The sequence below is a fragment of the Amblyomma mixtum genome, chromosome 2 (genome assembly GCF_055824585.1).
Source record: "Amblyomma mixtum isolate Tamu chromosome 2, ASM5582458v1, whole genome shotgun sequence".
In the NCBI taxonomy this organism is placed as follows: domain Eukaryota; kingdom Metazoa; phylum Arthropoda; class Arachnida; order Ixodida; family Ixodidae; genus Amblyomma; species Amblyomma mixtum.
Genome location: NC_143013.1, coordinates 300,905,321 through 300,930,514, shown reverse-complemented (window position 1 = coordinate 300,930,514; position 25,194 = coordinate 300,905,321). Strand labels below are relative to the sequence as shown.

Sequence of the window (25,194 nt, the reverse complement as noted above, 5' to 3'; positions counted from 1 at the left end):
CAAATACACCTATTGCGTGAGCGACAATTTATCTTTCACACGATCTAGTCGCTCACACGATCTAGATTGTCGGAGCGATACGTGTGTCCGCCTTGTCAAGACCGAGATGTCATATCTTGAACGTTTTTTTTGATGCCTTGTGTTCTTGCTTTTTGCGCATGCCTGAGATTTTCATTATATTTGCTGGCTTGCCAGTGAATAGTCAGATGAAGTTAGTGCATCTCCTATGTCAGTCTTTCTTGTGTTTGTCTCCCTTTAGCGCTATTAAGTTTCTGTCTCAAATAAAATTTTGATTGGAAATAGAGACCGCTTATCTCTTGGCAAAAATAGATTCAGGCTGGAGTCATTCCAACTCATTCTGATTTAGTTATTTCTCTTTAAAATAGACGCAGTGGTCTTCGCATCTATGGTTAAAAAGCTGGGTCTTGGAATACATGCAATACGCGCATTACTAAAATCTTTAAAGACATCCAGTATTTTAGGATAATATTAAGTCCTTGTTACGTGGAATTTATATCTGGATTGATTTCTATGTGTCTCTCACCGTTCTGTAGTCCGCAAGTTGAACGAAAAAAAAATGGCAAGAGCAGCTCTCACAGTTAATTTGCCGCGCATCACTAGCAAGGATCGTGCTTGTTGCGGTTGATTAGGACGATGTTTTCGGGCCTCAACCAATCTCATTTCACGAGTGTCGTGTTTGTGCTGCTTTCCGAGTCGACCCGTCGGAGCACTGGCTTCGAAGCTGTTTGGGCTTCCCGTAACGAGGAACGATGTGGCGGGATGTGTTCAAGTTTCTAAAAAAAAAATAGAAATAAAAAAAAACTGGTGACATGCATTCAAGCTTCGCCCAATTGGGGTGTCATCAGCCCACGCAGGGTGCGCTACCAAGGAAGCACTCCGGCAGTGAGAGGCATGAAAGTGCAGCTTATGGGGAGAAAATTTAAGCTGGGCGTTTCCTGCCATTGGGGCTAATTAGTGGCTCGGTAGAGCGGCGCACAACGAACGCCGAGTGCTCCGTGTTGCCCGTGTTGCGACAGTTTGAAATGAAACAGCGGGTGGCAGCCCGTGGGGAAACTGGCGCAGAAAATGCGAAAGAGACGTTAGCGCACGCGAATGAACGGAGCAGCCTGCCTTACTGCACTGGGGTGGCTAAAAGGTAACAAGAGAAGTGGGCGTAGAAGTAAGTTGGCATTGCAGGAAAGTTTGCCTACTGTGAAACAGCGGAGAAGGCGTGCGTCGTTTAAAGTTTGTCTCCGTCGAAAACAATGTGGGCGGGACCATAGGTGGCTAAATTGAAGTTTACTTATATGCTGCGCTCTACCAGCGAACAAGGTAGAGTTCAACGTCATACGGTCGTTTGGAATTTGAAGATGACGAAGCTACTCTAACGTTATCACTAACAAAACCCACTCGCAGAGATATTTCGGGCGACAATGGGCCAGTTAAGAACACCTTGTACTTGTTAAGAATGTTGAGGCTAAGCGAACATCTTTGCTTATAATACATCAATGAGGGCATAAGAAGATAGCTAGAGAAGACGCACGGCAAAATGGAACTAAACAATACGACATCGCATTTCTGATATCTGCAAGAAATTACTTTCAGGGGGATTGAAGATTGGACTGCTAGCGATGGAAATTTTAGAAGGGGCATGAACATGGTTTTATTGATGACGGACATTCACGAGAGCTAACGACGAGCTTTGTTTTCATGGATGGTAGAAGCAAGCATTCTGCTGTTCGCTCTGTTTTCTCTTGCTTGGTGTTTAAGCACTTGGTGCGAGTGACTGGAACTGATATATTTTCTGCAATAAAAAGTAACTGATCCTTTTCTAAGCGGCTCTAAACGACGTGTTTGTCCTTCAGGAGGACATTGCTCGTTCTCATGACATTCTTCCCAAGCAAAAAAAAAAACTAGAATTCGTGCAAGCATATAAGAGATGGCTAATATTTGTACAAGCACTGCAGGTGACACGCAAATACACGGAACATGGCAGGAGTAATGACATGTGGCACAGACCACACGGGGTCAAGGCAGAGGCCTAAGCACATTGGTATATTCTGTAGTTAAAGATAACGCCACGAAGGACAGAACAGTTAGATTATTGTAAATTTAATATGAGAGATGGTGTACAGCGCCATAAAAAAGCACTGCCAACGGCATAGACAAAGGAGAAAGTGGGTGTGACTTAATTGCTCAGCTGCGAGTGCCACTTGGGACGAAAGTGTCGTGCAGTGATGACATATATCTAAACGACACACAGGAAGTCACCTTTAGGGACACAGGCCTCATACCCTCTAAATAACTACATCTTTGGAAAGAAAACAAAGGGCGGGGACGGGGGAAGGAAGGAGTGAGGGTAAGTATACTTGGAACTTAAGACCTGCGGAATTCGCAACCACAGGCTTGAAAAAAAAAAGGATCATCATGCACGGAGGACCACCTCGCAGAAGGCACCTTCTGGCCTTTGTGAAGAACAAATTAAATCGAGTAGGGCATATAGCTCCGTGAACGACATCACACAACACAGAAAGTGTAAACGGAGAGCGCGCCGAGGGAGGGGATGCCTAGAAGGCACAGAACATAGCAGACCTGATGCGAATGTTTGAGAGTATGCAAGGTGTATTCCTTGCCGCGAACAGATTCCAAATTTCCTTTCCGCATCCCCTTAAAGTTCTCCATGTGACCGTTACTTGGTTCTCTTTACCCGACCATGCCTGAACCTATGACCACACCGGTCGCGATACTAACGCGATAACGTTAAGGCTCCCATGTCACAGAAAATGAGGTGTCGTCGTCGGCGTCGTTGGACGAGAGAGAGAAATCCCGATAAAAGCAAAGCAAATAATAGCACCACAATGGTGGCCTAGTGGTCTGAGGGTCCGCCTCGCATGCGGGAGTTGCGGGGTTCGATCCGTGAATTACAACTTCAAAATAGTAATTTTTCCTGTTACAAAAAATAACAAAACTCGTAGAGGGGCAAGATGGTGCATGGCTATTGTTCTTTCTCAACCTTTTCGTGGGTGTATTGCTGCGCTATTATTTTTCTTTAGAAATTACAGTCAATGTTGCGTAAAGCTGTCTCGTTTCGAGATAGGCATAGAGAGCCAGAACTAAAGAAAAGAGCCCAGCGAAGGGAAGGGTTTCTGGGCACAGCTACTAGGCCCGTAATTGCAGGCAGTGCCGTCTCTATTAGAACCTTGAAGGTGAAACGCAGACTATTCTCCCGGCTGCATTCTTCAACACACACACACACAAACACACACACACACACACACACATTTCACTTTTATTCATGGTACTGCAGCACCTTCTCAGAGCAGCATGAGAGCGCCGTTCTAGTTTAGCGGTGAAGATCTGCGCAAGAAGGCCTGAGTATTGAAACTCCGCTAACCCCCCCCCCCCCCCTTTCCTTCGTCTAGGAGAGCAATATAGCTGCAATGAGAGGCCGCCTTCCTTGTTTAGGTTAGGTTGCGTTATGATAAATGAAGGCCCGAGAGCTGTCTCACACCGGATGGTTTTAAACCAGAACCACGCCGCGAGAAATAAGATGAGAACAACCAAAAGCAGGAAGAAATGATGATTGCCTACCCCACTCGGTCTAAGGAAAGCGTGGGTAGGTTGAGCTTGCTTTGTAAACTTGGCGTTGGTGCATTTAAGCTGTTGGGCCTGATTCAGAGTTAACATGCACGGCCATTAACTTGTTAGGAAGGCAGAACCTCACGATAGCGTTACTTCATAGCTTGCCTGGCAGCCTTGATGCCTTAGGAAGCATAAGAGGGTTCTCACACAGCTTCCACCCTCGCCGTTCGATTACGTTCTACGTCACACCAGCGGTAACTCAGGACGTGCTACGTCCGCCGCTTAAGAACGTGGGTGGCGCTGGTGAACACTCCCAAGGTTAGGTTATTTGTAAAACATAAATACCCCCCAAAAGAAGGTTTGACAGCCGTCGCCATAGCTCAGCGGTACAGCACCGGACGCGTAATTCGGAGGTCGTGAGTTCGGATCCCACCGGCGGCATGTGGTTGTTTTTTCTTCTGCTTTTCTAATCAATTAGTTTTAAGCGATAACATATTCAGTAATATAAATTGATCAACACCACAAAATAAATTAAAAATCCCCTGTTCCCCTTGGTTTCTGTGGCTGTTGGCTTCTTTCATATTTATAACGAGCCCCTCATTCCCCTTTCCTCGTCTGCTTAATTGCTTAACGAGGGTCTCGGTTCTGGCAGCCTTGATGCCTTAGGAAGCCTAAGAGGGTTCTCACACAGCTTCCACCCTCGCCATTCGATAACGTTCTACGTCACATCAGCGGTAACTCAGAACGTGCTACGTCCGCCGCTTAAGAACGTGGGTGGCGCTGGTGAACACTCCCAAGGTTAGGTTATTTGTAAAATATAAATACCCCCGAAAGCAGAACGTTTGACAGCCGTCGCCGTAGCTCAGCGGTAGAGCACCGGACGCGTAATTCGGAGGTCGTGAGTTCGGATCCCACCGGCGGCATGTGGTTGTTTTTTCTTCTGCTTTTCTAATCAATTAGCTTTAAGCGATAACATATTCAATAATATAAATTGATCAACACCACAAAATAAATTAATTAAAAATCCCCTGTGCCCCTTGGTTTCTGTGGCTGTTGGCTTCTCTCATATTTATAACGAGCCCCTCATTCCCTTTTCCTCGTCTGCTTAGCTACAGTTTAGGTCTGTTCTCAAACAAGCTGTGCGTAGCACATGACTAAGTGGCCGGACAGTCATGCGTTTGTTTTAAAAGAAAGCGCATGGCAGAATCTACGGCAACTTTTATGCTTAAGACTATTGGAGAAGCAATGTTTTGAGCACGGAATCTGGCAAGCAGCGTCGCAGTCAGCACCGTTCGTGTTAACAGTCCAGATGCCTTTTTTCTTCTCATGGGAGGTTTTTCTGTTCTATAATGCTACGATTCTTCGAGAAAACACTAAATTTGTTACCCGTGTTTGTCAAAGGCCCTATGCTGCTTTCAAATTCGCCGAGTCTTTTTTGGGCCAGCTAATGGTTAGTTTAAAGATGTCAACGTCAAGAAATGTTTCGGTGTGTCGCGGGTATCCAACATGTGTGAGCTAAAGCGGCGGCCTGCTCGGCCTAAAAGATCCAAAGGTTTGACATGTTAACCACAGGGAAGTAAACACGTTTACGCGCGGTTCACACATTTGATGTCCAAATCTAGGGCTGCATCACAAGCAGAAGTATGGTTTCGCGCTGCTGCAAGCCGGAACCTCCCACATTTATGGCCTGGTCACTGTGTCGCTGCTGCCGTGTCAGAGTTGCAGCTGATTGCAGACAGTAACAGCTCCTCCATGATATTCACGTGTTAGGACAACAGGCATTTCGCCGTCTTCACAATCAAGAGCACGAAGCCTGTTTCCGCTAACAGTGGGCGCATGTGCAATAAAGAAGGAAGTGGGTTTTTCTGGTGTCCCGAGAAAAACTGCGAATACTCTCGGACCATATTTTATTGTTCATGGCTGGTTGCTTATTGACCCAGTGCCCAGCGGTACCTGTATGATTAACTACTCGTAGACCACCTCAGATTTCAACAGTTGAATCCGCTTCATTCCAACCAAGCAAATGGGCCTTCCTTCATGTCGAGGACTTTGCCGTCAACCAGACTGCAGAGTTGGCCAGGCCTTGCGATGACGATGCGCATGTTACGGTCGACCACCACCGCAATCAACTCTCGCCGAATGCCACCGCTACAGATGCACACACAGCTGATCTCTTCCTCGGTAGGAGTGCTTCATATATTCGCACAGGACGTGCCGAGCGATCCGATATTTTGCGGTGAGCCTGGAGCACGACTGAAATTTTGTCGATACGCCTCCTGGCTGATGAACGTTTTGTGGCATTTTGATCTCGTTTCAGTAAATTCCTGAGCTCTCTGGGCTGGCCAGTTTCATGACGATTGTGCGCAGACATGTACCCGCCAATCCGTCATACTTCACGCAGAGAGCCCGAGTGCTCCTGCAAACAAAATGAAGGAACAATTAGCGAGTACTGCCTTTTTTTTTCTGAACGCGCACGTGCACGTGAAATATTTCCTTTCAGGCCAACTAGTATTTTCATCCAAATGCATCGAACTTGCTGAGCAGCAGAGATGCTTTCCATTAAATCAGAAAGGTACTAAACATGGCAAGGCAGGTTATGCATGCTTGCAAGTTGTAACACAACTTACCCTCAAATGTAAGCTGAGCTCGCTGAGCTCACCTCGAGCAAGCTGAGTTGAACTTTCGATTTCTAATCATTAATTTGTGTGACGAAGCCCTGTTTTTTTGCCTGTAAAACGACACTCACCACGAGTGGCCAGTTGCCTGGCGGGTGCGAGGCCCTTCACGTAACAGGCGGCCATGGCACTGACCGGCTCGTTCAGTGGAACGGCGGACCGCCAGGTATTTGTCGCGGGCGAGTAACGTTCCACTTTGGCTGTCGTGGTTCTTCCTGCGTTCAGTAAAAAGTGGTGATCAAAACGCATTGTACAGAGTCTTCAACTGTAGAAAGTTATACAAGTCAGTGCGTCACTCGATTTTTTTTATGTGCGTGAAGCAGAACACTAATAGGGGGCAGTATTGAGGCTGAGCACTGACCGTGTTCAGCTCTGTTTTTTAAAGCAGTCATGTCTTCTTGACGGTCATGTTTCTCTTGACAGCTGAATAGGTCAAGAACTACGGCCCTACAGCCGCTCATTTAGGCAGAAAGTTGAATCTGTTGCTTTGTTTATTAAAACATCAAGTCAAACAGCCAAACTTCAGTAATTTGAGAGCCGGAAATATATGTTGTTGTAAAAGATATATGAAGAAAGCTTCTCGCACTGCATACCAAGACCTCTGGAATAATAGACATTCCCGCCGGCAAAAGACAAAAAAAAACTGATCTTTCGACGTTGCGCTTAGCGCCTGCTTCTGTAGTCTTCCCACAAAGCAAACTTTCTCAGCTGCATTTTTGCGTGCATTTAGTGCCTCTGAAATCAAGTTTATGGCTACTTTTTGTTGATTTAGTTCTTTTGGTTAGGCTCATCCTCTTTATTCGCCAATATTTATTCTTACTGACGATTCTGACCTCAGAAAAGTAAACGTGGGGAGCTCTAGTACCAGGCATATGCATATGTCGTCGAAATCTGTGTTAAGCGGTCCTTGGGTTTCTTAAAAACGAAGGCAGCCCGGCGCCTATGCATTAAACCTGCTATCTCAGAGTCCAGCAGCAAAGCGTCGTAATTAACTGCCTATTGACTCTGTGACTGATTGGTTCATTGACCGACTGACTGATTGGTTGATTGACTGATGACTGATCGGTTGGAAAACGAACCGTTGTTTTTTCGTGAAAAGATTGGATTCCTCCACTCTGGGTTGTAGCCTTCTGCAGCAACCACATTTGCCAAGCAACTGGAACTGGACAGCGCAGTATCGCAAATGGTCGATCGCAGATTCAAGCTGTTCCTCTGCTCGTAAAAAGAAGCTGAGGAGACGCGGAGAGAGGAAGAGAGAGAGAGAGGTGTGCACCATTGAATCCGCCGATGACGTAAAGGTCGCCGTACAGCTGCGCCACGGCGAAAGTGCTGCGGCCCACGCACAGAGGCGCCATGGTCTGCCAGGAGGACGGGGCTCTGTCCTTCTCGCTGGCGATCACTGCGCAGGGCGTGCAAGTCGGCGAACCACTAGTTTAGGCTACGAGGAGAATCACACTGCTATTGCCTTGTGCCTACCGACAGCCCATAGGCGACGAAGAATGAAAATAAATTTCTTTCCTGGCTGGCGCACGCAATGTGTGCACAACAATTCTCCTCCCTTATGAGACTTGCGTCAGTTGGAGAGACCTTAAATTGACAAGAAAACTGATCAACAGATAGGCATTCAATACTTCGACTTTTGATGCGTAGTTGAAAAAAATAACGGTGGCTTAAGGGAGATGCAAGCGTGCACTGGCCCTATTTAGCAGGCGTTAATGCAATCTAAGAGGGCTCCTACACCCTCAACGAAGTTATGAAACCTTATAGTGGTACGCTCTAAGCACGCTCTAAGCGCAGAGCTACGGCCATTTCAGCCTTCCTCTCCAATTTTCTCGGACTGGCTCCAAGCAAGACGCCCAACATTAATCGTAATATATTCGCATTAGTGTGTCGCGTTTACATTTTCTTCCCCAGTAATATACGGATGTATAAAAAGAACGTTTCTCCTGTATTCCAGGATTTCAGTTGAATGAAATTCGGTATTCACTTGCAATTTGTTTCTTGAGCTATATATATTGGAGTCTTTCAGCACTTTTCCGCCGGCCTGAGACTCATGCAACATGACTGGTACCGAGGGAAAGGACACGGTGTTTCTTTTTCATTATGCTTGAATTAGATGTCCGGCCTTCAATTTTTTCGGGACAAACTAAAAGTTTCCGGCTCGCTGCGCGCGTTGCTGAGCAGAGTATCTCCCGCTTCTGTAACTTCTCAAGAGTGACCATTTCTTCAAGACAGACCATCAAACTACCGGTAAATAGGATTCGCAGGTTCAGGAGACTGACGTGCATGCTAGACACGGATTGGCTCATGATGCTCACTGCGTTTTGAGGCTGTTGAGTACCTCTTTCTGTCTGCTGAGCTGTGTAAATTAATATCTGTTCTTGGTACTCCAATGTTCCGGTTGCCCAGAACGCCTTTGCTTTTAGTTGGCAAGGCTGTGCTATTTTGGAAACCATTAGCACCCTTCCAACGACAAGCACTTATGCTTGCCATATTTTCCTTCCAAGGGCATATAGAGGGTATGAAGTGTTAAGGGCCTTCATGCTGGAATTATTATCCTCGTATAATTATCATGTTTGACATATTACTAATAGAGATATAGATCATACCAATGGATAGAGATCATACGAATAGACATGGGAGGCTGACGGAAAACAAGCCTCTCCCAGACAGCCTTCCCAGACAGCAGTCCCTGGTGGGTTTATTTTCGTGGGAGGAACCCAGCGGTACATAAAAGACATTCACGGAAAGCGATACAGAATTCGTCAAACTTTAATATACAAGGGGTATCAATAATGTCTTAACGTAAACAAAATACAATCACAAAAGAAGTCAGACAGTAACATGAAATCTTGCGAATATAGGGAGCATTCAAAGCGAGGTTGTGCGTATGATGAGCAATAAAGGTGCAGATAAATAAATTGAAGTTCTTCGTTTCTTAGGCATTAAAAAGGGAAGATAACGCGTAACAAACGCTTTTTTCGGGCATAAAGGCGAGTGTTATAAACTAGCCAACTAGTCTAGGCTGTTTTTCAGAGAATTTAGATGTTACGGATTACAGAGAATTACGCATCAAACATGGTCGTTCTAAGAACATCCGCTAGCATACCGACAAAGAAGACGTCAGAATCCCCGATATAGACCCATGGCAGCAACACGACTTCAATACGAATGGGCGGACAATAAAGGATGACTGTTTTTGGGGACTTGCACAGCGTTCGTGGTTTCCCCAAGAGGGAAGACCACGCCTATGCGTGCGCTCCCTCTCTATCCTCACTGGTGCTGAGGCGGCAGCAGCCGTTGTATCCGCCGACGACGTAGATGCGCCCCGCCATCGCCACCATCTGGTGGCTGCAGCGGGGTCCCGGCATCTGCTGCACCAGGCACCACGAGTTGGACGAAGGCGTGTACACCTCCACGCTGCTCAGAATCAGGCGGCCGTCGAAGCCGCCGCTCGCGTACAGCTTCCCTGCGTCGGACGGGCAACCACACAATGAGGGCGTGAGGAAATGCTTCGCTTCAGATTTGCGCTTGCAATGATTTAGACATGTGCATGATTTGAAGACATTTGCCTCAGTGGAAGCTGGGGTTTACAGCGATCCCGGAGTAGCCAGGGTTCGAACCCGACCGCGGCGGCCGCGTTTCGATGGAGGCGAAACGCAAAAGGCGCCCGTGTGCCGTTCAATGTGAGCGTACGTTAAAGGTGCCCAGGTGGTCAACTATTGCGGAGCCCTCCCCTACGGCACCCATTTTTCTCTTTTTTCACTCTCACCTTCCTCTCTTTCTTTACAACGTGGTTGAGGTCTCCACAGAACAGCGAGACAGTTACTGCGCCATTTCCCTTCTTCAGAAATCTTTTTTTCTTTTACAGCGATAACATCATTCTAATCGATGGAGTGGGAAAGGCGCGCGAGGCCAGAGGAATACGGCAGTAGATGAACCTCGCGGCTTTTGGAGCTTTCATTGCGTTAAAGAATGGATGCGGTGGTGGTCGACAGAAACAAGATGTAGCTATGGGCAAGCAATTTAACGCCCACAGTTTGTAGCAGATGCTAGCCAACAATGTCAAGACGACTGGTAGCAATATCGCACGACGAATTTTAGTTGCAACTAGCTGTGGAGCATGGATGTAGATTTATCAGAGCCGCTGCGACCGTAGCGAAAGGTAGCGCAAGTCGTTGCCCTTGGTTGTTGTGTCATGTTACGCAGGGTGCGGCAAACTCTTAGCTTTACTTTGACAAATGCTCTGGAATAATGCTAATCCTCAGTCCCGTGCACATAGCTTCGATAGCAAGAGCCGTGCGTGACATGCATTAACTTCCGCAACTTTATTACAACCACACCTTCACATAGGACGCAAAAGAGCGGAAACGCCGGGATGGACCATATATCACTTCAGCGTGGTGCTACTTCCCAGCTAGGCTCTTTAAGGTACGCGCGAGGTAAATAGGTGCGAGCGGAGTCTACCGTTCCACCTACCTCTAAATGCGCAGGCTGCACCGTCGCTGCGCGCCCTGCTCATCGAGCACACCGTAGTCCACTGGTTGGAGACGGGGTTGTACCGCTCCACACTGGCACTGCGACCGGTGTCTGCATCAAGGAGCACCAAATGCAAACGTCATTTTAGGACGATGTAAACAATGAACAAACACTGCATTAAACATGCAATCCCTATAGTCAAGTCTACTGGCGCAATACCAGAATTAAAAGGGCTTTATCGACTTCAGGAATCACGAATGCTCCCGTATACGGCATGACTGTTCCAAACGACCATGTTCTTAGGGCACGCATGAATGGAATAAACACTACCGGTCCCTCCCAAAGCCTAGCCAATTAGAGTTCACGCAAAAACGCTCGACAGCGCGAGCGCATACCATCGCGTCCCCCGATGGCGTAGACGTAGTTGTCCAGGGACGCGACGGCTACGTAGCCGCGAGCCGTGTGCATGGCAGAGCAGGGATCCCAGACACACAGCTCGGTGTCGAAGCGTTCGCAGGAGCGCAGGTACGAGCTTCCCCGCATTCCGCCCACCACGTAGAGAAACTTGCCCACCATCGCTGCGCCGTGGTACGCCCTGGAAATGATCAGGAGTTTACCGCTCTCACACCGCACATCCTGCCTTGCAGCCATTGCGTGTGCTCATTCTGCTATAGGCGACAAATGCAACGTGGGTAAAGCTATCCAAATGTGTCCCGTGAAACACTATTTTAGTTGAGGGAGATTAGTTACTAAACCAGGTTTTCACTTCAAAGGCGCGTAAGCCCGGTTGTGGGATGCGCTAATGGAACTTTACTGCTTTTTATCTCTTGCAGCTAATGTTGTGTTTGGTGTGTTCGCGGTTCAGTTGACTTGTTCACATATCATCTGCAGCGGACGGTACGACTGGTATCGTCATCATCATCATCATCAGCCTGACTACGCCCACTGCAGGACAAATGGCTCTCTTATAAATCTCCAGTCAACCCGGTCCTGCGTAAGCTGAGGCCACTTGATACACGGAAACAATGCGTAGCGACCTCTCAACACTGTCACGACAGAGGGAAGCAACGATGGCACAGAAAGGATGAAGGAAGTGTTTATTTTAGTTCTATTCCAAAAATTGAGAGGGCGTATGCTTCGACCTCACTTCGCTCGTGGTACACGAAAGGACCCTTCAATGCGGATCGTGCATCTTGCCTGGGTGACGTGCCCTGCATGGTGTGCATAAGCCAGCGGTAGGCCCGCGGGTCGTACACCTCGACGGCGTCCCGTTCCTCTCCAGAGCTCCAGCCGCCCACCGTGAACAACACCTCGTGCGGCACGCGCGGAACCCAGCGCTCGGGATTCGCGCCGGCGCAGTGCTCGCAGGGAAACCGAAACAGGGCTGCGATGGCTGCGGACAGATCGGGAGAATGGGGCAATTTGCTCTGGCGAGTCGACAATAATGGCTTTCTACCCAGCGTGTTTAAGTGTAATGACCTGCGGCGCAAACAGATTGAAGATAGGGATTATCGAAATGATATAATCAACATAAGCCCACCGTGCGGCTACGGAGGGAAGCTACCTATGAAGCTTTCATCAATGCCTGGTCGCGGTATCAGAGAGTCTATAACCATATTAGCGGTAAAAAAAACTGAGATCACTGCGGCCACCCGCATTGGAGCAATGCGAAAGCAAAACGTCCCCATACTATATCGACGTCCGTGACCGTTCTGACGTCCAGGTACTATATCGATGTCCATGGCAATTTTGACGTATAAGTGTATTTTTTCGCGTTTTTATGGTTTAATTAACTAATTACACCTCATCAACCAAATTTTTCCACGTCAACATTTTATCACACACTATCTATCGCAATCACACTTTCACACATTTATCATCAGAGAACGACGTGATCATGCGGACAAAATTTGCGGACACGTTTTGCGGACACTTTTTGCTGATTCGCAGAGCCATATAATGCTCTCGCATTGAGATGATTACAAAGTGATTAAGCAAGTCAGACAGTGGTTCCTCATGTAAGTAAATAAGTACCATGAAAAGGGTCTGGTTTACTTGTGCTGTTGGGCATATAACTTGGGCAAAATGTGGGGGCACAGAAGTGAATGATAGCGAAAGCGACGAAATAACAAACGCGAGACAAGCTCTTGTCCTTTCGCAATTTTATAACTTTTCAATGTCTAGCAGACAAAGTTCGCGCGAGGGAAGACATACATGACTGAACAGTACTGACTGAACAGTGCAGGTTAGTTATCGATTTCTCATGAAATATGACTGCTCAAGAGCTTTAATCTCAAGATGGTAAGAGTTTGTCACAAGTGCCGTCACTGCGGGCGTTCTGTGGCAACAGGTACTGCGGCCGTTTACGACAACCCCTCTACATATGCGCGCATTTTATTTCATTTCATTTACTTTACGCACAGGGCTTTCGCCTTACCGAGGGGTCACAATGAAAGTTTCACTGTCGTAGTGACAAGTTGAAATGGAGAGCTTCTCGACAACACTGAGATCACTCAAATTATGTTGGGCTTTACTTCCAGCTTTTAATGCTGTCGATGCCATGAATGAAATGAAAATGTATCCGCTCGTTATATTTCTATAGAAAATGATGACGTTGGCAGGAGCGCGCAGCTGAGTGCTCGCGTTATGCCCGCCAGATATCAAATCCTTGGTTCACTTTCGGTCACGTTGGGTTCTTCCGCTTGCTGCAGCGCAAGCTTTGCCGGAAGTGTCTGGTGACCAAGCATTTAGTCAGTGCTGGGGGTAATAGCACACGCATGGCGGCGCGTACCAATATGAACGTATGGAGCCGCTCATTTTGCACACTTTGAAGTTTACACCTTTTAACACACACATCTTAGGATTCTGGTCGAGAAAACACTTATGCTATTGACTCTGCGCCTGATGTTCAGTTTGTACCCCATGTGCACCTGAGGCCAGTTTTGTTCGGCATGGTCGCAAGTGAACTCAGTAGTTCCTCGTGGTGACCTAAACAACTAGAGGTCATAGCAGCGCGCAAACACAGAGGGACAACACAAAGTTAACACACACAAGGGCCAACTTTCGACCAATGTCAGTCGTGCGGTCATATACGTACTTATATCTCTACATGAAAGAACTATATGTACCAGCAGCGCGAACACAAAACAGGAAAGAGGAGAAGATAGTACAGAGCGCTCTGTACTATCTTTTCCTCCTTCCTGTTTTGTGTTCGCGCTGCTGATACATATGGATCGCAACCAACCAGCCCGGCAGATGGTGATATGAAAGAACTGTTCTCTTGTTTTTATTTTTTGGCTCGTCCTGGATGAATTTTTTTTTTCGGTCTCATTCTTCCCAACTGTTTTAAGGAGGTAGCAACAGATCTTGCTCTATTCGTGCTTTCAGTAAGCAGCCAGCGTACAGTGAACGAAAGAACTCAAAGTACGAATTGCAATGCAGATGACCAGACGCTTATACTCCCACCGTGATCGGGTTGTATTGAAGCCACTGTGTATCAGGTAGCCGAGGAGAGGACTAATCACTAAGTAACAAGATCCACCAAGAACGTGGTCGCGTGATTTAGGAGGAAGAGGAGAGGAGACTTTAATGAATAATGGAGAGGTCTGCCTGGTTATGGGCCCGGCATGCTACTCCGGACACGTGATTCAGTGAAGCCAGAAAGAGTTCGGTGAATGGAGCTTCCAAAACCGGCAGCAGATCAAAACTGACCGTAATTGGCATGCATACTTCCCAGAAGCAGCATTTTTCCGTCAACTCTGCTCTCCCAATTCAGCTACTGAGAGGCAGTCACTGCGGATGCCAACTCACCACCCTTGGGTGCATTGGATGCAACGCTTCCGCTCGACGCCGCGTCGCCGTGTCGGGGGTTCGCAGCGGCAAGCGCTCTGCATGCCTCCAGCCCGAAGCCTCCCAAGTGCAGCAGCAGCAGTGGGCTGGGTGAGCACATGCAGGGCCCCGTCTGCAGGGCCTCGCACACTGCCATGTGGTATGCTTTGCTATTGGCAAAGGTCGGATTCACCTGCCGAAACTCGACGAGCGTCCTGCGCCACACGAGCGTGTCAAAACCTTAGTTTTGTTGGACGGGATTTTCCAGCTTGGATCACAAAATACACGAATGCAATAAAATCTCCTTTGAATGAAAAAAATGTTTTGTACTGGTGGCCGAGAGATGAGTTACGGTGACGTTGAGCTTGGAAACGTTGCGACCGGTTGCGAGCTCGTCGGTACCTCGGCTTTAGTTTCTTCGACTAGCGCAATTAGCTTGGCCGATCACGAACCGAGATTCCAGCAAGAGCATTCTGAGTGCGCACTTTTGTGCGCATGAAACTAATGGCAGCTGTGATGGCAGTCTCGATAAACGCACCAAGACCGAGTGTCAGAAGGCTAATCTAGAAGTACTGCAACTGACCAGTGGCTACTAGAGAGAGAGAGATAATATACTGGCTTATTAATTCTACCAAATTGGTCTGCTGGAAAAGAATGCTCATTAAATGATTACATGTCCCTTGAAACACAAGCATTCAAGCTTCGCTGTCTGGCCCGTTGAATTGATTACGGTAAGCTAGAGACTTCCACCCCGCTTCCAAGCTATCGTTAGTTGCGTAGGCTTTGGGAATAATTTCAATTTAGTTAAAATTTTCCTCGCGTACTAAACCAAACCTACCTGCTGTAATAATCTGAGAGCCGCGGAAGTGCAGTTTTGCGAATTCGTTTCCATGAGCTTTGCTTCAGTGCTGCCATGCAAACTTTGATAGGAGGAATATTGTCTATACAGTGGTAAGTGGAAATTAACAGTGTAGCCACGAGCACTCTCGAAAACAAGTGCAGCTTGCGTTAGGTAGCCCTTGGGTACAGAGTGCCCCACTCACGATTCTCTGCACAGGCCGATGCGCGCGCACTGTAGCAGCAAGAACAGGCCGGCATTCGGTTCCTTTGTGCCCGTACGGCCTTGCGTGTGCCAGCGACGGACGGCATGCAGCACGTCCACCTCGTCTCGCACGTTGAGCTCGCTCGAGGAAAGCAGCTCGACGAGCAGCCCTGTTGAAGCCCTCGAAAACTCGCTACTGCTTCGCCATACCTGCACACAATGAGCAATAGAAAGCAAACGTGACATTTATCAGCACAATGATGCGACGAACTTACACTAATGGTACGCTTCCTACGTTATAAACGATGTCTTAACCTTGAGCGCAAAAGCGTTAACAGAAGTCTCATGCCCCGCCGCGGTGGCTCAGTGGTTATGGCGTTCGGCTGCTGGCCCGAAAGACGCGGGTTCGATCCCGACCGCGGCGGCTGAATTTCGATGTAGGCGTAATCCTAGAGGCCCGTGCACTGTGCGATGTGAGTGCACGTTAAAGAACCCCAAGTGGTCGCAATTTCCTGAGCCCTTCACTATGGTGTCCCTCATAGCCTGAGTCGCTTTGGGACGTTAAACCCTATTAAACCAAACCAAGAAGTGTCATGAGCAAAGATACCGTCAGCTATTAATATGCAGTGTTGGCGTAGATGGCAGCGCCCAAGCAGTTGGTTTCGTCAGTGACAACTGCGCTGAACAAGCAGGATAGATTAAAAACATGTTCGAAAAAATAAACAGCCTCTAATATTTCCTAGTACAGAAAACGCATAATGTCTAAAGAACTCCGTCATGCAGTACTTTGCGTCATTTGAAGCTACCCTTTTGTGCCGTCTCTTCATGAATGTTTAATTTTCCAGTCCCGCGAAATTATTAACTTGCGTATACGTAACATGGAAGAGAAGGTTTCTGTGGCAATATATCTGCGGCAAGCAGGCGAGACAAGTAATTTGGAGACATTTATCGAGGCAAACCATTAAACATAAGCTTTCCTCTTCGCAAATGAACTTTATGCTTAGACGAACAGTGCGGTACATACACTGAAGTAAATTTAGTGATTTCACGGTTCACAACGCTTCTAGTGCCATCGCGCACGTTTCTTGCGCCATCGAAAAACGAGAGTCTGCGACATGCCTAAGCTGCCTGTAGTTACCGGGCCGGGAGAGACTTTCGAACCACGTGGCTTTTAGTCTTCCTGAGGCACGCGCGGGCGACATCACGTGGCACGCATGCTAAAGGATAGGAAGCAAGGGTGCATCCCGTGTGGCCCAGGTAGTTTGGTAGACGCAGCTAGAAAATTCAGGAGGCGAAGACAAACAGTCGCAGTGCCATCTAGGCAGCCAACTGGGCCCAAATAGAATCGATGGACCTGCAGCATGAGGTCTAAATTGATGTCAACCTAGAACCATTCTCACACAACCCTTGCCACACTGATATCGGTGGTTGGAATTTCCGCTCCAAAATGCAGATTTAAGACAAAAAACATTTCCACGTGTAACTTTCATTATATAAGCGCCACACTACGATCTCATACGCCTCCGTAGCCGAACATCCTCGTTAAACATCCGTCGTAGTTTTATTTAATACGGTCACACGTCGGATAGTGCAGCAATTGACATTGATGCTCGTAGTGCCTAGATTACGAATCACTATTCTCCCACGTACCGTATTTGCCAAAAGTAACTGAACAACGGTGGTTTGTTCCTTAGCCCCATGGCGAAGCACTTACGGCAGCCCTTAAGCTCTGAATATAAGAAAAGGTGAACCATTGTCCTCACGTTTTGACACCTTTCGATCTTTAGGGGCGCCGAAAGGGCTCCGTTATATGGCTGAGAAGCAAAAACCTGTTGCTCGGTTACTGTTGGCAAAGGGGGTACATCTTCCATAGAAAATAAAGAAGCCCTTGCTCACCGCGCCGAAGTGTTCGCGTGCGAAAGAGAACACGGTGTCTCGGAACCTCGGCCAGTGGTGCCACAGCGCCAGTGCGGCCAGGCCGAGACAGTTGTCGACGTCCATGTTGTGCAGCAGGTGGTCCAGGCACAGGTCACGGGCCTCCTCCATCACCAGCATGTCGGCAGCCGCCAGCACCTCGGCCACGTTGCCGTTGTTGATGTGCAACTGCAGTGATGGTCACAAACAGAGTTGTATCATAATCAGGAGAACTCTTGAAAAGGAAGACTTATCCTGCTTTTGTTCTACACATTCTGCCGTGCGTTTCGGCAGAATATGTAAAAGAAAGCAGCCTGATTTCAGGTACGTATTAACCAAAAAAAAAAATGTATACTTCCGTCCTTCATTCAAACTAATGCTTATGCCAATGCGTGGAGCCGCTTAGCATTGCCACGGCAGAACATTGCTTCTCTATCACCAGGACGCTTTCTTCCTGAGCAACTCGGAGATGCTCAGAGCTCTCAGCTTTAAGCAGTTTCCTGCATGCTGCGGACACAGCACTTCAAAACCGTTACTGCGACTTCTCAGAAATGGTTCGTTTAACACCCTATCGTCCCGCCATCTCTAGGTTTCTATTGCAACCACTGGCGAGACATCAGGCTCATTACTAGCGATGCTTGGCTTCTCTACCCTCCTCTCTGTTAACCCCTTCCCGAGGCTTGCCTCATCCGCGTAGTAGTAGCCAAGCAGGATGTCGAGCACGGACGCCGAGACCCCCGTGAGCAGCATCTCCCTGCGGGAACCGTACTCGGTGCAGAACGCCGCCTGGAAGAAGGGGCTCGTGGTGCAGAGGAAAGACCGGTGGGCCCTGAACTCGCCGCCGTCGTCGGTGCGAATCAGGCAGTCGTAACAGCCGTCGCCGCCGGGAAGCAGCAGTTTCCTGAAGAAGACAGACATGGCTTCCGAGAGAGATGGCGACGTGTGCTAAGAGCGGTCTGCGCTGTCCACGAGCCTCGCGTGAAACCAAGATTTCGTTTTCTTCTACCCACTTAGCTCAAGTAACCGGGCAGAAAAAAAAAACATCGCTGCGGCGGCGAAGCTAGATACGATAATTGAGTGAACGATAAAAAAATATATTTTGACTATGTAGAGTGGAGCTTTGTTCCTACTAGTAGCTGCCTGAATAGGAGGTTGTATGGAGTTCTTCGGAAAGATTATTGCAGCGTACTGTGTGTGCGCGCTGTGAGTTGGGGCTTCCGCACGGTGGCGTGAGGAACTCTCGTTTGGGTGCAGACTCCTCCCGCTAGAGAAGCATAGGGAATTGAGGGTTAGCCATACTGTGGTGTCGCATTAGGAGTGTACAGTTATGGAGATGACGAGATGCATGGTTCAGTATGGAATTAATGGAGAGGGTGGACTTGCGACACAGTGACACGGTGTGCACACTATTTACTGTCATTCTTTGAAAGATTGCGCTGGCGGACGAAGGACAAGGGCAAGAAGTGGACGCAATTTCACACGCAAACTTATTGTGCTTGTCCGTCGTAGGATAGCGCTGCCTTTCTCACAATGATTACCAATCAACTTGATCAGCAACATATCTCGCTTATTGCTGATTGGATCTGACAGAATGAGACAAGAACACCTCTTGTTTGAACGAGAATTTAGCCGGCGTGGAAACAGCGCCGTTATGCTGCTCTGCTTTGCGCAGTATTTTGCGAAATGCGGAAAGAGACCTCGTGGGCGGAAAACAGCGAACAAAAATACAATGCGGTCCCTAATATGGCTAAAAGTACAACAAAGCTCAACGTAGTAATGTTTCAAAGCTAGTGAACGAGTCCAGTGTCAGATCGTGGCAGTATAATTGACTGCACCGTGCCTGGAACTTAATCGCAAATATTTTATTGGAATAAAATAACGTCAATTTGGGCTAGATGGTGCATATTATTTGAGAAAGAAAACTAATAGCGCTTAAGAGAGAGACACTGGGAAGACCGACACAGGATATGCGCTAACTTCATCTTACTTTATTCACTGCCAAGCCAGCAAATACACCTATTGCGTGAGCGACAATTTATCTTTCACACGATCTAGTCGCTCACACGATCTAGATTGTCGGAGCGATACTTGTGTCCGCCTTGTCAAGACCAAGATGTCATATCTTGAACGGTTTTTTTGATGCCTTGTGTTCTTGCTTTTTGCGCATGCCTGAGATTTTCATTATATTTGCTGGCTTGGCAGTGAATAGTCAGATGAAGTTAGTGCATCTCCTATGTCAGTCTTTCTTGTGTTTGTCTCCCTTTAGCGCTATTAAGTTTCTGTCTCAAATAAAATTGTATTGGAAATGGAGACCGCTTATCTGTTGGCAAAAATAGATTCAGGCTGGAGTCATTCCAACTCATTCTGATTTAGTTATTTCTCTTTAAAATAGACGCAGTGGTCTTCGCATCTATGCCTGGTTAAAAAGCTGGGTCTTGGAATACATGCAATACGCGCATTACTAAAATCTTTAAAGACATCCAGTATTTTAGGATGATATTAAGTCCTTGTTACGTGGAATTTATATCTGGATTGATTTCTATGCGTCTCTCACCGTCCTGTAGTCCGCAAGCTGAACGATAAAAAAAATGGCAAGAGCAGCTCTCACAGTTAATTTGCCGCGCATGACTAGCAAGGATCGTGCTTGTTGCGGTTGATTAGGACGATGTTTTCGGGTCTCAACCAATCTCATTTCACGAGTGTCGTGTTTGTGCTGCTTTCCGAGTTGACCCGTCGGAGCACTGGCTTCGAAGCCGTTTGGGCTTCCCGTAACGAGGAACGATGTGGCGGGATGTGTTCAAGTTTCTAAAAAAATAGAAATAAAAAAATCTGGTGACATGCATTCAAGCTTCGCTCAATTGGGGTGCCATCAGCCCTTACAGAGTGCGCTACCAAGGAAGCGCACCGGCACTGAGAGGTACGAAAGTGCAGCTTATGGGGAGAAAACTTAAGCTGGGCGTTTCCTGCCATTGGGGCTAATCAGTGGCTCGGTAGAGCGGCGCACAACGAACGCCGAGTGCTCCGTGTTGTCCGTGTTGCGACAGTTTGAAATGAAAGAGCGGCTGGCAGCCCGTGGGGAAACTGGCGCAGAAAATGCGAAAGAGACGTTAGCGCACGCGGATGAACGGAGCAGCCTGCCTTACTGCACTGGGGTGGCTAAAAGGTAACGAGAAAAGTGTGCGCAGAAGTAAGTTGGCATTGCAGGAAAGTTTGCCTACTGTGAAACAGCGGAGAAGGCGTGCGTCGTTTAAAGTTTGTCTCCGTCGAAAACAATGTGGGCGGGACCATAGGTGGCTAAATTAAAGTTTACTTATATGCTGCGCTCTACCAGCGAACAAGTTAGAGTTCAACGTCATACGGTCGTTTGGAATTTGAAGATGACAAAGCTACTCTAATGTTCTCACTAACAATACCCACTCGCAGAGATATTTCGGGCGACAATGGGCCAGTTAAGAACACCTTGTACTTGTTAAGAATGTTGAGGCTAAGCGAACATCTTTGCTTATAATACATCAATGAGGGCATAAGAAGATAGCTAGAGAAGACGCACGGCAAAATGGAACTAAACAATGCGACATCGCATTTCTGATATCAGCAAGAAATTACTTTCAGGGGGATTGAAGATTGGACTGCTAGCGATGGAAATTTTAGAAGGGGCATGAACATGGTTTTATTGATGACGGACATTCACGAGAGCTAACGTCGAGCTTTGTTTTCATGGATGGTAGAACCAAGCATTCTGCTGTTCGCTCTCTTTGCTCTTGCTTGGTGTTTAAGCACTTGGTGCGAGTGACTGGAACTGATATATTTTCTGCAATAAAAAGTAACTGATCCTTTTCTAAGGGGCTCTAAACGACGTGTTTGTCCTTCAGGAGGACATTACTCGTTCTCATGACATTCTTCCCAAGCAAAAAAAAAAACTAGAATTCGTGCAAGCATATAAGAGATGGCTAATATTTATACAAGCACTGCAGGTGACACGCAAATACACGGAACATGGCAGGAGTAATGACATGTGGCACAGACCACACGGGGTCAAGGCAGAGGCCTAAGCACATTGGTATACTCTGTAGTTAAAAATAACGCCACGAAGCACAGAGCAGTTAGATTATTGTAAATTTAATATGAGAGATGGTGTACAGCGCCATAAAAAAGCACTGCCAACGGCATAGACAAAAGAGAAAGTGGGTGTGACTTAATTGCTCAGCTGCGAGAACCACTTGGGACGAATGTGTCGTGCAGTGATGACATATATCTAAACGACGCACAGGAAGTCACCTTTAGGGACACAGGCCTCATACCCTCTAAATAACTACATCTTTGGAAAGAAAACAAAGGGCGGGTACGGGGAAGGGAGGAGAGAGGGTAAGTATACTTGGAACTTAAGACCTGCGGAATTCGCAACCACAGGCTTGAAAAAGAAAAGGATCATCATGCACGGAGGACCACCTCGCAGAAGGCACCTTCTGGCCTTTGTGAAGAACAAATTAAATCGAGTAGGGCATATAGCTCCGTGAACGACATCACACAACACAGAAAGTGTAAACGGAGAGCGCGCCGAGGGAGGGGATGCGTAGAAGGCACAGAACATAGCAGACCTCATGCGAATGTTTGAGAGTATGCAAGGTGTATTCCTTGCCGCGAACAGATTCCAAATTTCCTTTCCGCATCCCCTTAAAGTTCTCCATGTGACCGTTACTTGGTTCTCTTTACCCGACCATGCCTGAACCTATGACCACACCGGTCGCGATACTAACGCGATAACGTTAAGGCTCCCATGTCACAGAAAATGAGGTGTCGTCGTCGGCGTCGTTGGACGAGAGAGAGAAATCCCGATAGAAGCAAAGCAAATAATTAATAGCACCACAATGGTGGCCTAGTGGTCTGAGGGTCCGCCTCGCATGCGGGAGTTGCGGGGTTCGATCCGTGAATTACAACTTCAAAATAGTAATTTTTCCTGTTACAAAAAATAACAAAACTCGTAGAGGGGCAAGATGGTGCATGGCTATTGTTCTTTCTCAGCCTTTTCGTGGGTGTATTGCTGCGCTATTATTTTTCTTCAGAAATTACAGTCAATGTTGCGTAAAGCTGTCTCGTTTCGAGATAGGCATAGAGAGCCAGAAATAAAGAAAAGAGCCCAGCGAAGGGAAGGGTTTCTGGGCACAGCTACTAGGCCCGTTATTGCAGGAAGTGCCGTCTCTATTAGAACCTTGAAGGTGAAACGCAGACTTTTCTCCCGGCTGCATTCTTCAACACACACACACACACACACACACACACACACACACACACACACACACACACACACACACACGCACACACACACACACACGCACACACAAACACACACACACACGCACGCACGCACGCACGCACACACACACACACACACACACACACGCACGCACGCACACACATTTCACTTTTATTCACGGTACTGCAGCACCTTAGAGCAGCATGAGAGCGCCGTTCTAGTTTAGCGGTGAAGATCTGCGCAAGAAGGCCTGAGTATTGAAACTCCGCTACCCCCCCCCCCCTTCCTTCGTCTAGGAGAGCAATATAGCTGCAATGAGAGGCCGCCTTTCTTGTTTAGTTTGGGTTGCGTTATGATAAATGAAGGCCCGAGAGCTGTCTCACACCGGATGGTTTTAAACCAGAACCACGCCGCGAGAAATAAGATGAGAACAACCAAAAGCAGCAAGAAATGATGAGTGCCTACCCCACTCGGTCTAAGGAAAGCGTGGGTAGGTTGAGCTTGCTTTGTAAACTTGGCGCTGGTGCATTTAAGCTGTTGGGCCTGATTCAGAGTTGACATGCACGGCCATTAACTTGTTAGGAAGGCAGAACCTCACGATAGCGTTACTTCATAGCTTGCCTGGCAGCCTTGATGCCTTAGGAAGCATAAGAGGGTTCTCACAGAGCTCCCACCCTCGCCGTTCGATTACGTTCTACGTCACATCAGCGGTAACTCAGGACGTGCTACGTCCGCCGCTTAAGAACGTGGGTGGCGCTGGTGAACACTCCCAAGGTTAGGTTATTTGTAAAACATAAATACCCCCCCAAAAAAAGGTTTGACAGCCGTCGCCATAGCTCAGCGGTAGAGCACCGGACGCGTAATTCGGAGGTCGTGAGTTCGGATCCCACCGGCGGCATGTGGTTGTTTTTTCTTCTGCTTTTCTAATCAATTAGCTTTAAGCGATAATATATTCAGTAATATAAATTGATCAACACCACAAATTAAATTAAAAATCCCCTGTTCCCCTTGGTTTCTGTGGCTGTTGGCTTCTCTCATATTTATAACGAGCCCCTCATTCCCCTTTCCTCATCTGCTTAATTGCTTAACGAGGGTCTCGGTTCTGGCAGCCTTGATGCCTTAGGAAGCCTAAGAGGGTTCTCACACAGCTTCCACCCTCGCCATTCGATAACGTTCTACGTCACATCAGCGGTAACGCAGAACGTGCTACGTCCGCCGCTTAAGAACGTGGGTGGCGCTGGTGAACACTCCCAAGGTTAGGTTATTTGTAAAACATAAATACCCCCGAAAGCAGAACGTTTGACTGCCGTCGCGGTAGCTCAGCGGTAGAGCACCGGACGCGTAATTCGGAGGTCGTGAGTTCGGATCCCACCGGCGGCATGTGGTTGTTTTTTCTTCTGCTTTTCTAATCAATTAGCTTTAAGCGATAACATATTCAGTAATATAAATTGATCAACACCACAAAATAAATTAATTAAAAATCCCCTGTGCCCCTTGGTTTCTGTGGCTGTTGGCTTCTCTCATATTTATAACGAGCCCCTCATTCCCTTTTCCTCGTCTGCTTAGCTACAGTTTAGGTCTGTTCTCAAACAAGCTGTGCGTAGCACATGACGAAGTGGTCGGACAGTCATGCGTTTGTTTTAAAAGAAAGCGCATGGCAGAATCTACGGCAACTTTTATGCTTAAGACTATTGGAGAAGCAATGTTTTGAGCACGGAAACTGGCAAGCACCGTCGCAGTCAGCACCGTTCGTGTTAACAGTCCAGATGCCTTTTTTCTTCTCATGGGAGGTTTTTCTGCTCTATAATGCTACGATTCTTCGAGAAAACACAATTTGTTACCCGTGTTTGTCAAAGGCCCTATGCTGCTTTCAAATTCGCCGAGTCTTTTTTGGGCCAGCTAATGGTTAGTTTAAAGATGTCAACGTCAAGAAATGTTTCGGTGTGTCGCGGGTATCCAACATGTGCGAGCTAAAGCGGCGGTCTGCTCGGCCTAAAAGATCCAATGGTTTTATATCCTCACCACAGGGAAATAAACACGTTTATGCGCGGTTCACACATTTGCTGTCCAAATCTAGGGCTGCATCCAAAGCAGAAGTATGGTTTCGCGTTGCTGCAAGCCGGAACCTCCCACATTTGATGGTCTGGTCACAGTGCCGCTGCTGCCGTGTCAGAGTTGCAGCTGATCGCTGACAGTAATAGCTACTCCATGATATTCACGTGTTAGGACAACAGGCATTTCGACGTCTTCACAATCAAGAGCACGAAGCCTGTTTCCGCTAACAGTGGGCGCACGTGCAGTAACGAGGGAAGTAGGTTTTTCTGGTGTTCCGAGAAAAACTGCGAATACTCTAGGACCATATTTTGTAGTTCATGGCTGGTTGCCTATTGACCCAGTGCCTAGCAGTACCTGTGTGATTA

The 25,194-nt window shown here is 47.5% G+C and overlaps 2 protein-coding genes across 2 annotated transcripts; both read right to left on the bottom strand.

Annotated features, from left to right (window-relative positions):
- Window positions 1-5,975: 5,975 nt before the first annotated feature.
- Window positions 5,976-11,279, bottom strand: LOC149364678 (uncharacterized). Its single transcript, XM_089570161.1, has 6 exons — window positions 11,132-11,279; window positions 10,737-10,847; window positions 9,535-9,726; window positions 7,531-7,656; window positions 6,329-6,472; window positions 5,976-5,998 (listed from the first exon to the last, which is right to left on the bottom strand). The coding sequence occupies exons 1-6, from the start codon at window positions 11,277-11,279 to the stop codon at window positions 5,976-5,978; spliced, it is 744 nt and encodes a 247-aa protein (XP_089426287.1).
- Window positions 11,280-11,715: 436 nt separating this feature from the next.
- Window positions 11,716-18,438, bottom strand: LOC149364677 (kelch-like protein 10). Its single transcript, XM_089568732.1, has 6 exons — window positions 18,205-18,438; window positions 17,503-17,709; window positions 15,608-15,816; window positions 14,547-14,779; window positions 11,934-12,129; window positions 11,716-11,782 (listed from the first exon to the last, which is right to left on the bottom strand). Exons 1-6 carry the CDS (start codon window positions 18,436-18,438, stop codon window positions 11,716-11,718), a joined length of 1,146 nt encoding a protein of 381 aa, XP_089424858.1.
- Window positions 18,439-25,194: the final 6,756 nt, after the last annotated feature.

What these genes read in the sequence shown, in the direction of transcription:
- LOC149364677 (XM_089568732.1), bottom strand. Translation starts at nt 18,438, where the DNA reads ATGTCTGTCTTCTTCAGGAAACTGCTGCTTCCCGGCGGCGACGGCTGT. An exon ending in GCTACTACTACGCGGATGAG is followed by an intron (nt 17,710 to 18,204) that starts GCAAGCCTCGGG and finishes CCATCACTGCAG; the next exon opens with TTGCACATCAACAACGGCAA. An exon ending in ATCCAATGCACCCAAGGGTG is followed by an intron (nt 12,130 to 14,546) that starts GTGAGTTGGCAT and finishes ATCTGTCCGCAG; the next exon opens with CCATCGCAGCCCTGTTTCGG.
- LOC149364678 (XM_089570161.1), bottom strand. Translation starts at nt 11,279, where the DNA reads ATGCGGGGAAGCTCGTACCTGCGCTCCTGCGAACGCTTCGACACCGAG. An exon ending in TGCAGCCTGCGCATTTAGAG is followed by an intron (nt 9,727 to 10,736) that starts GTAGGTGGAACG and finishes CGTCCGACGCAG; the next exon opens with GGAAGCTGTACGCGAGCGGC. An exon ending in CGTCATCGGCGGATTCAATG is followed by an intron (nt 6,473 to 7,530) that starts GTGCACACCTCT and finishes TACTGAACGCAG; the next exon opens with GAAGAACCACGACAGCCAAA.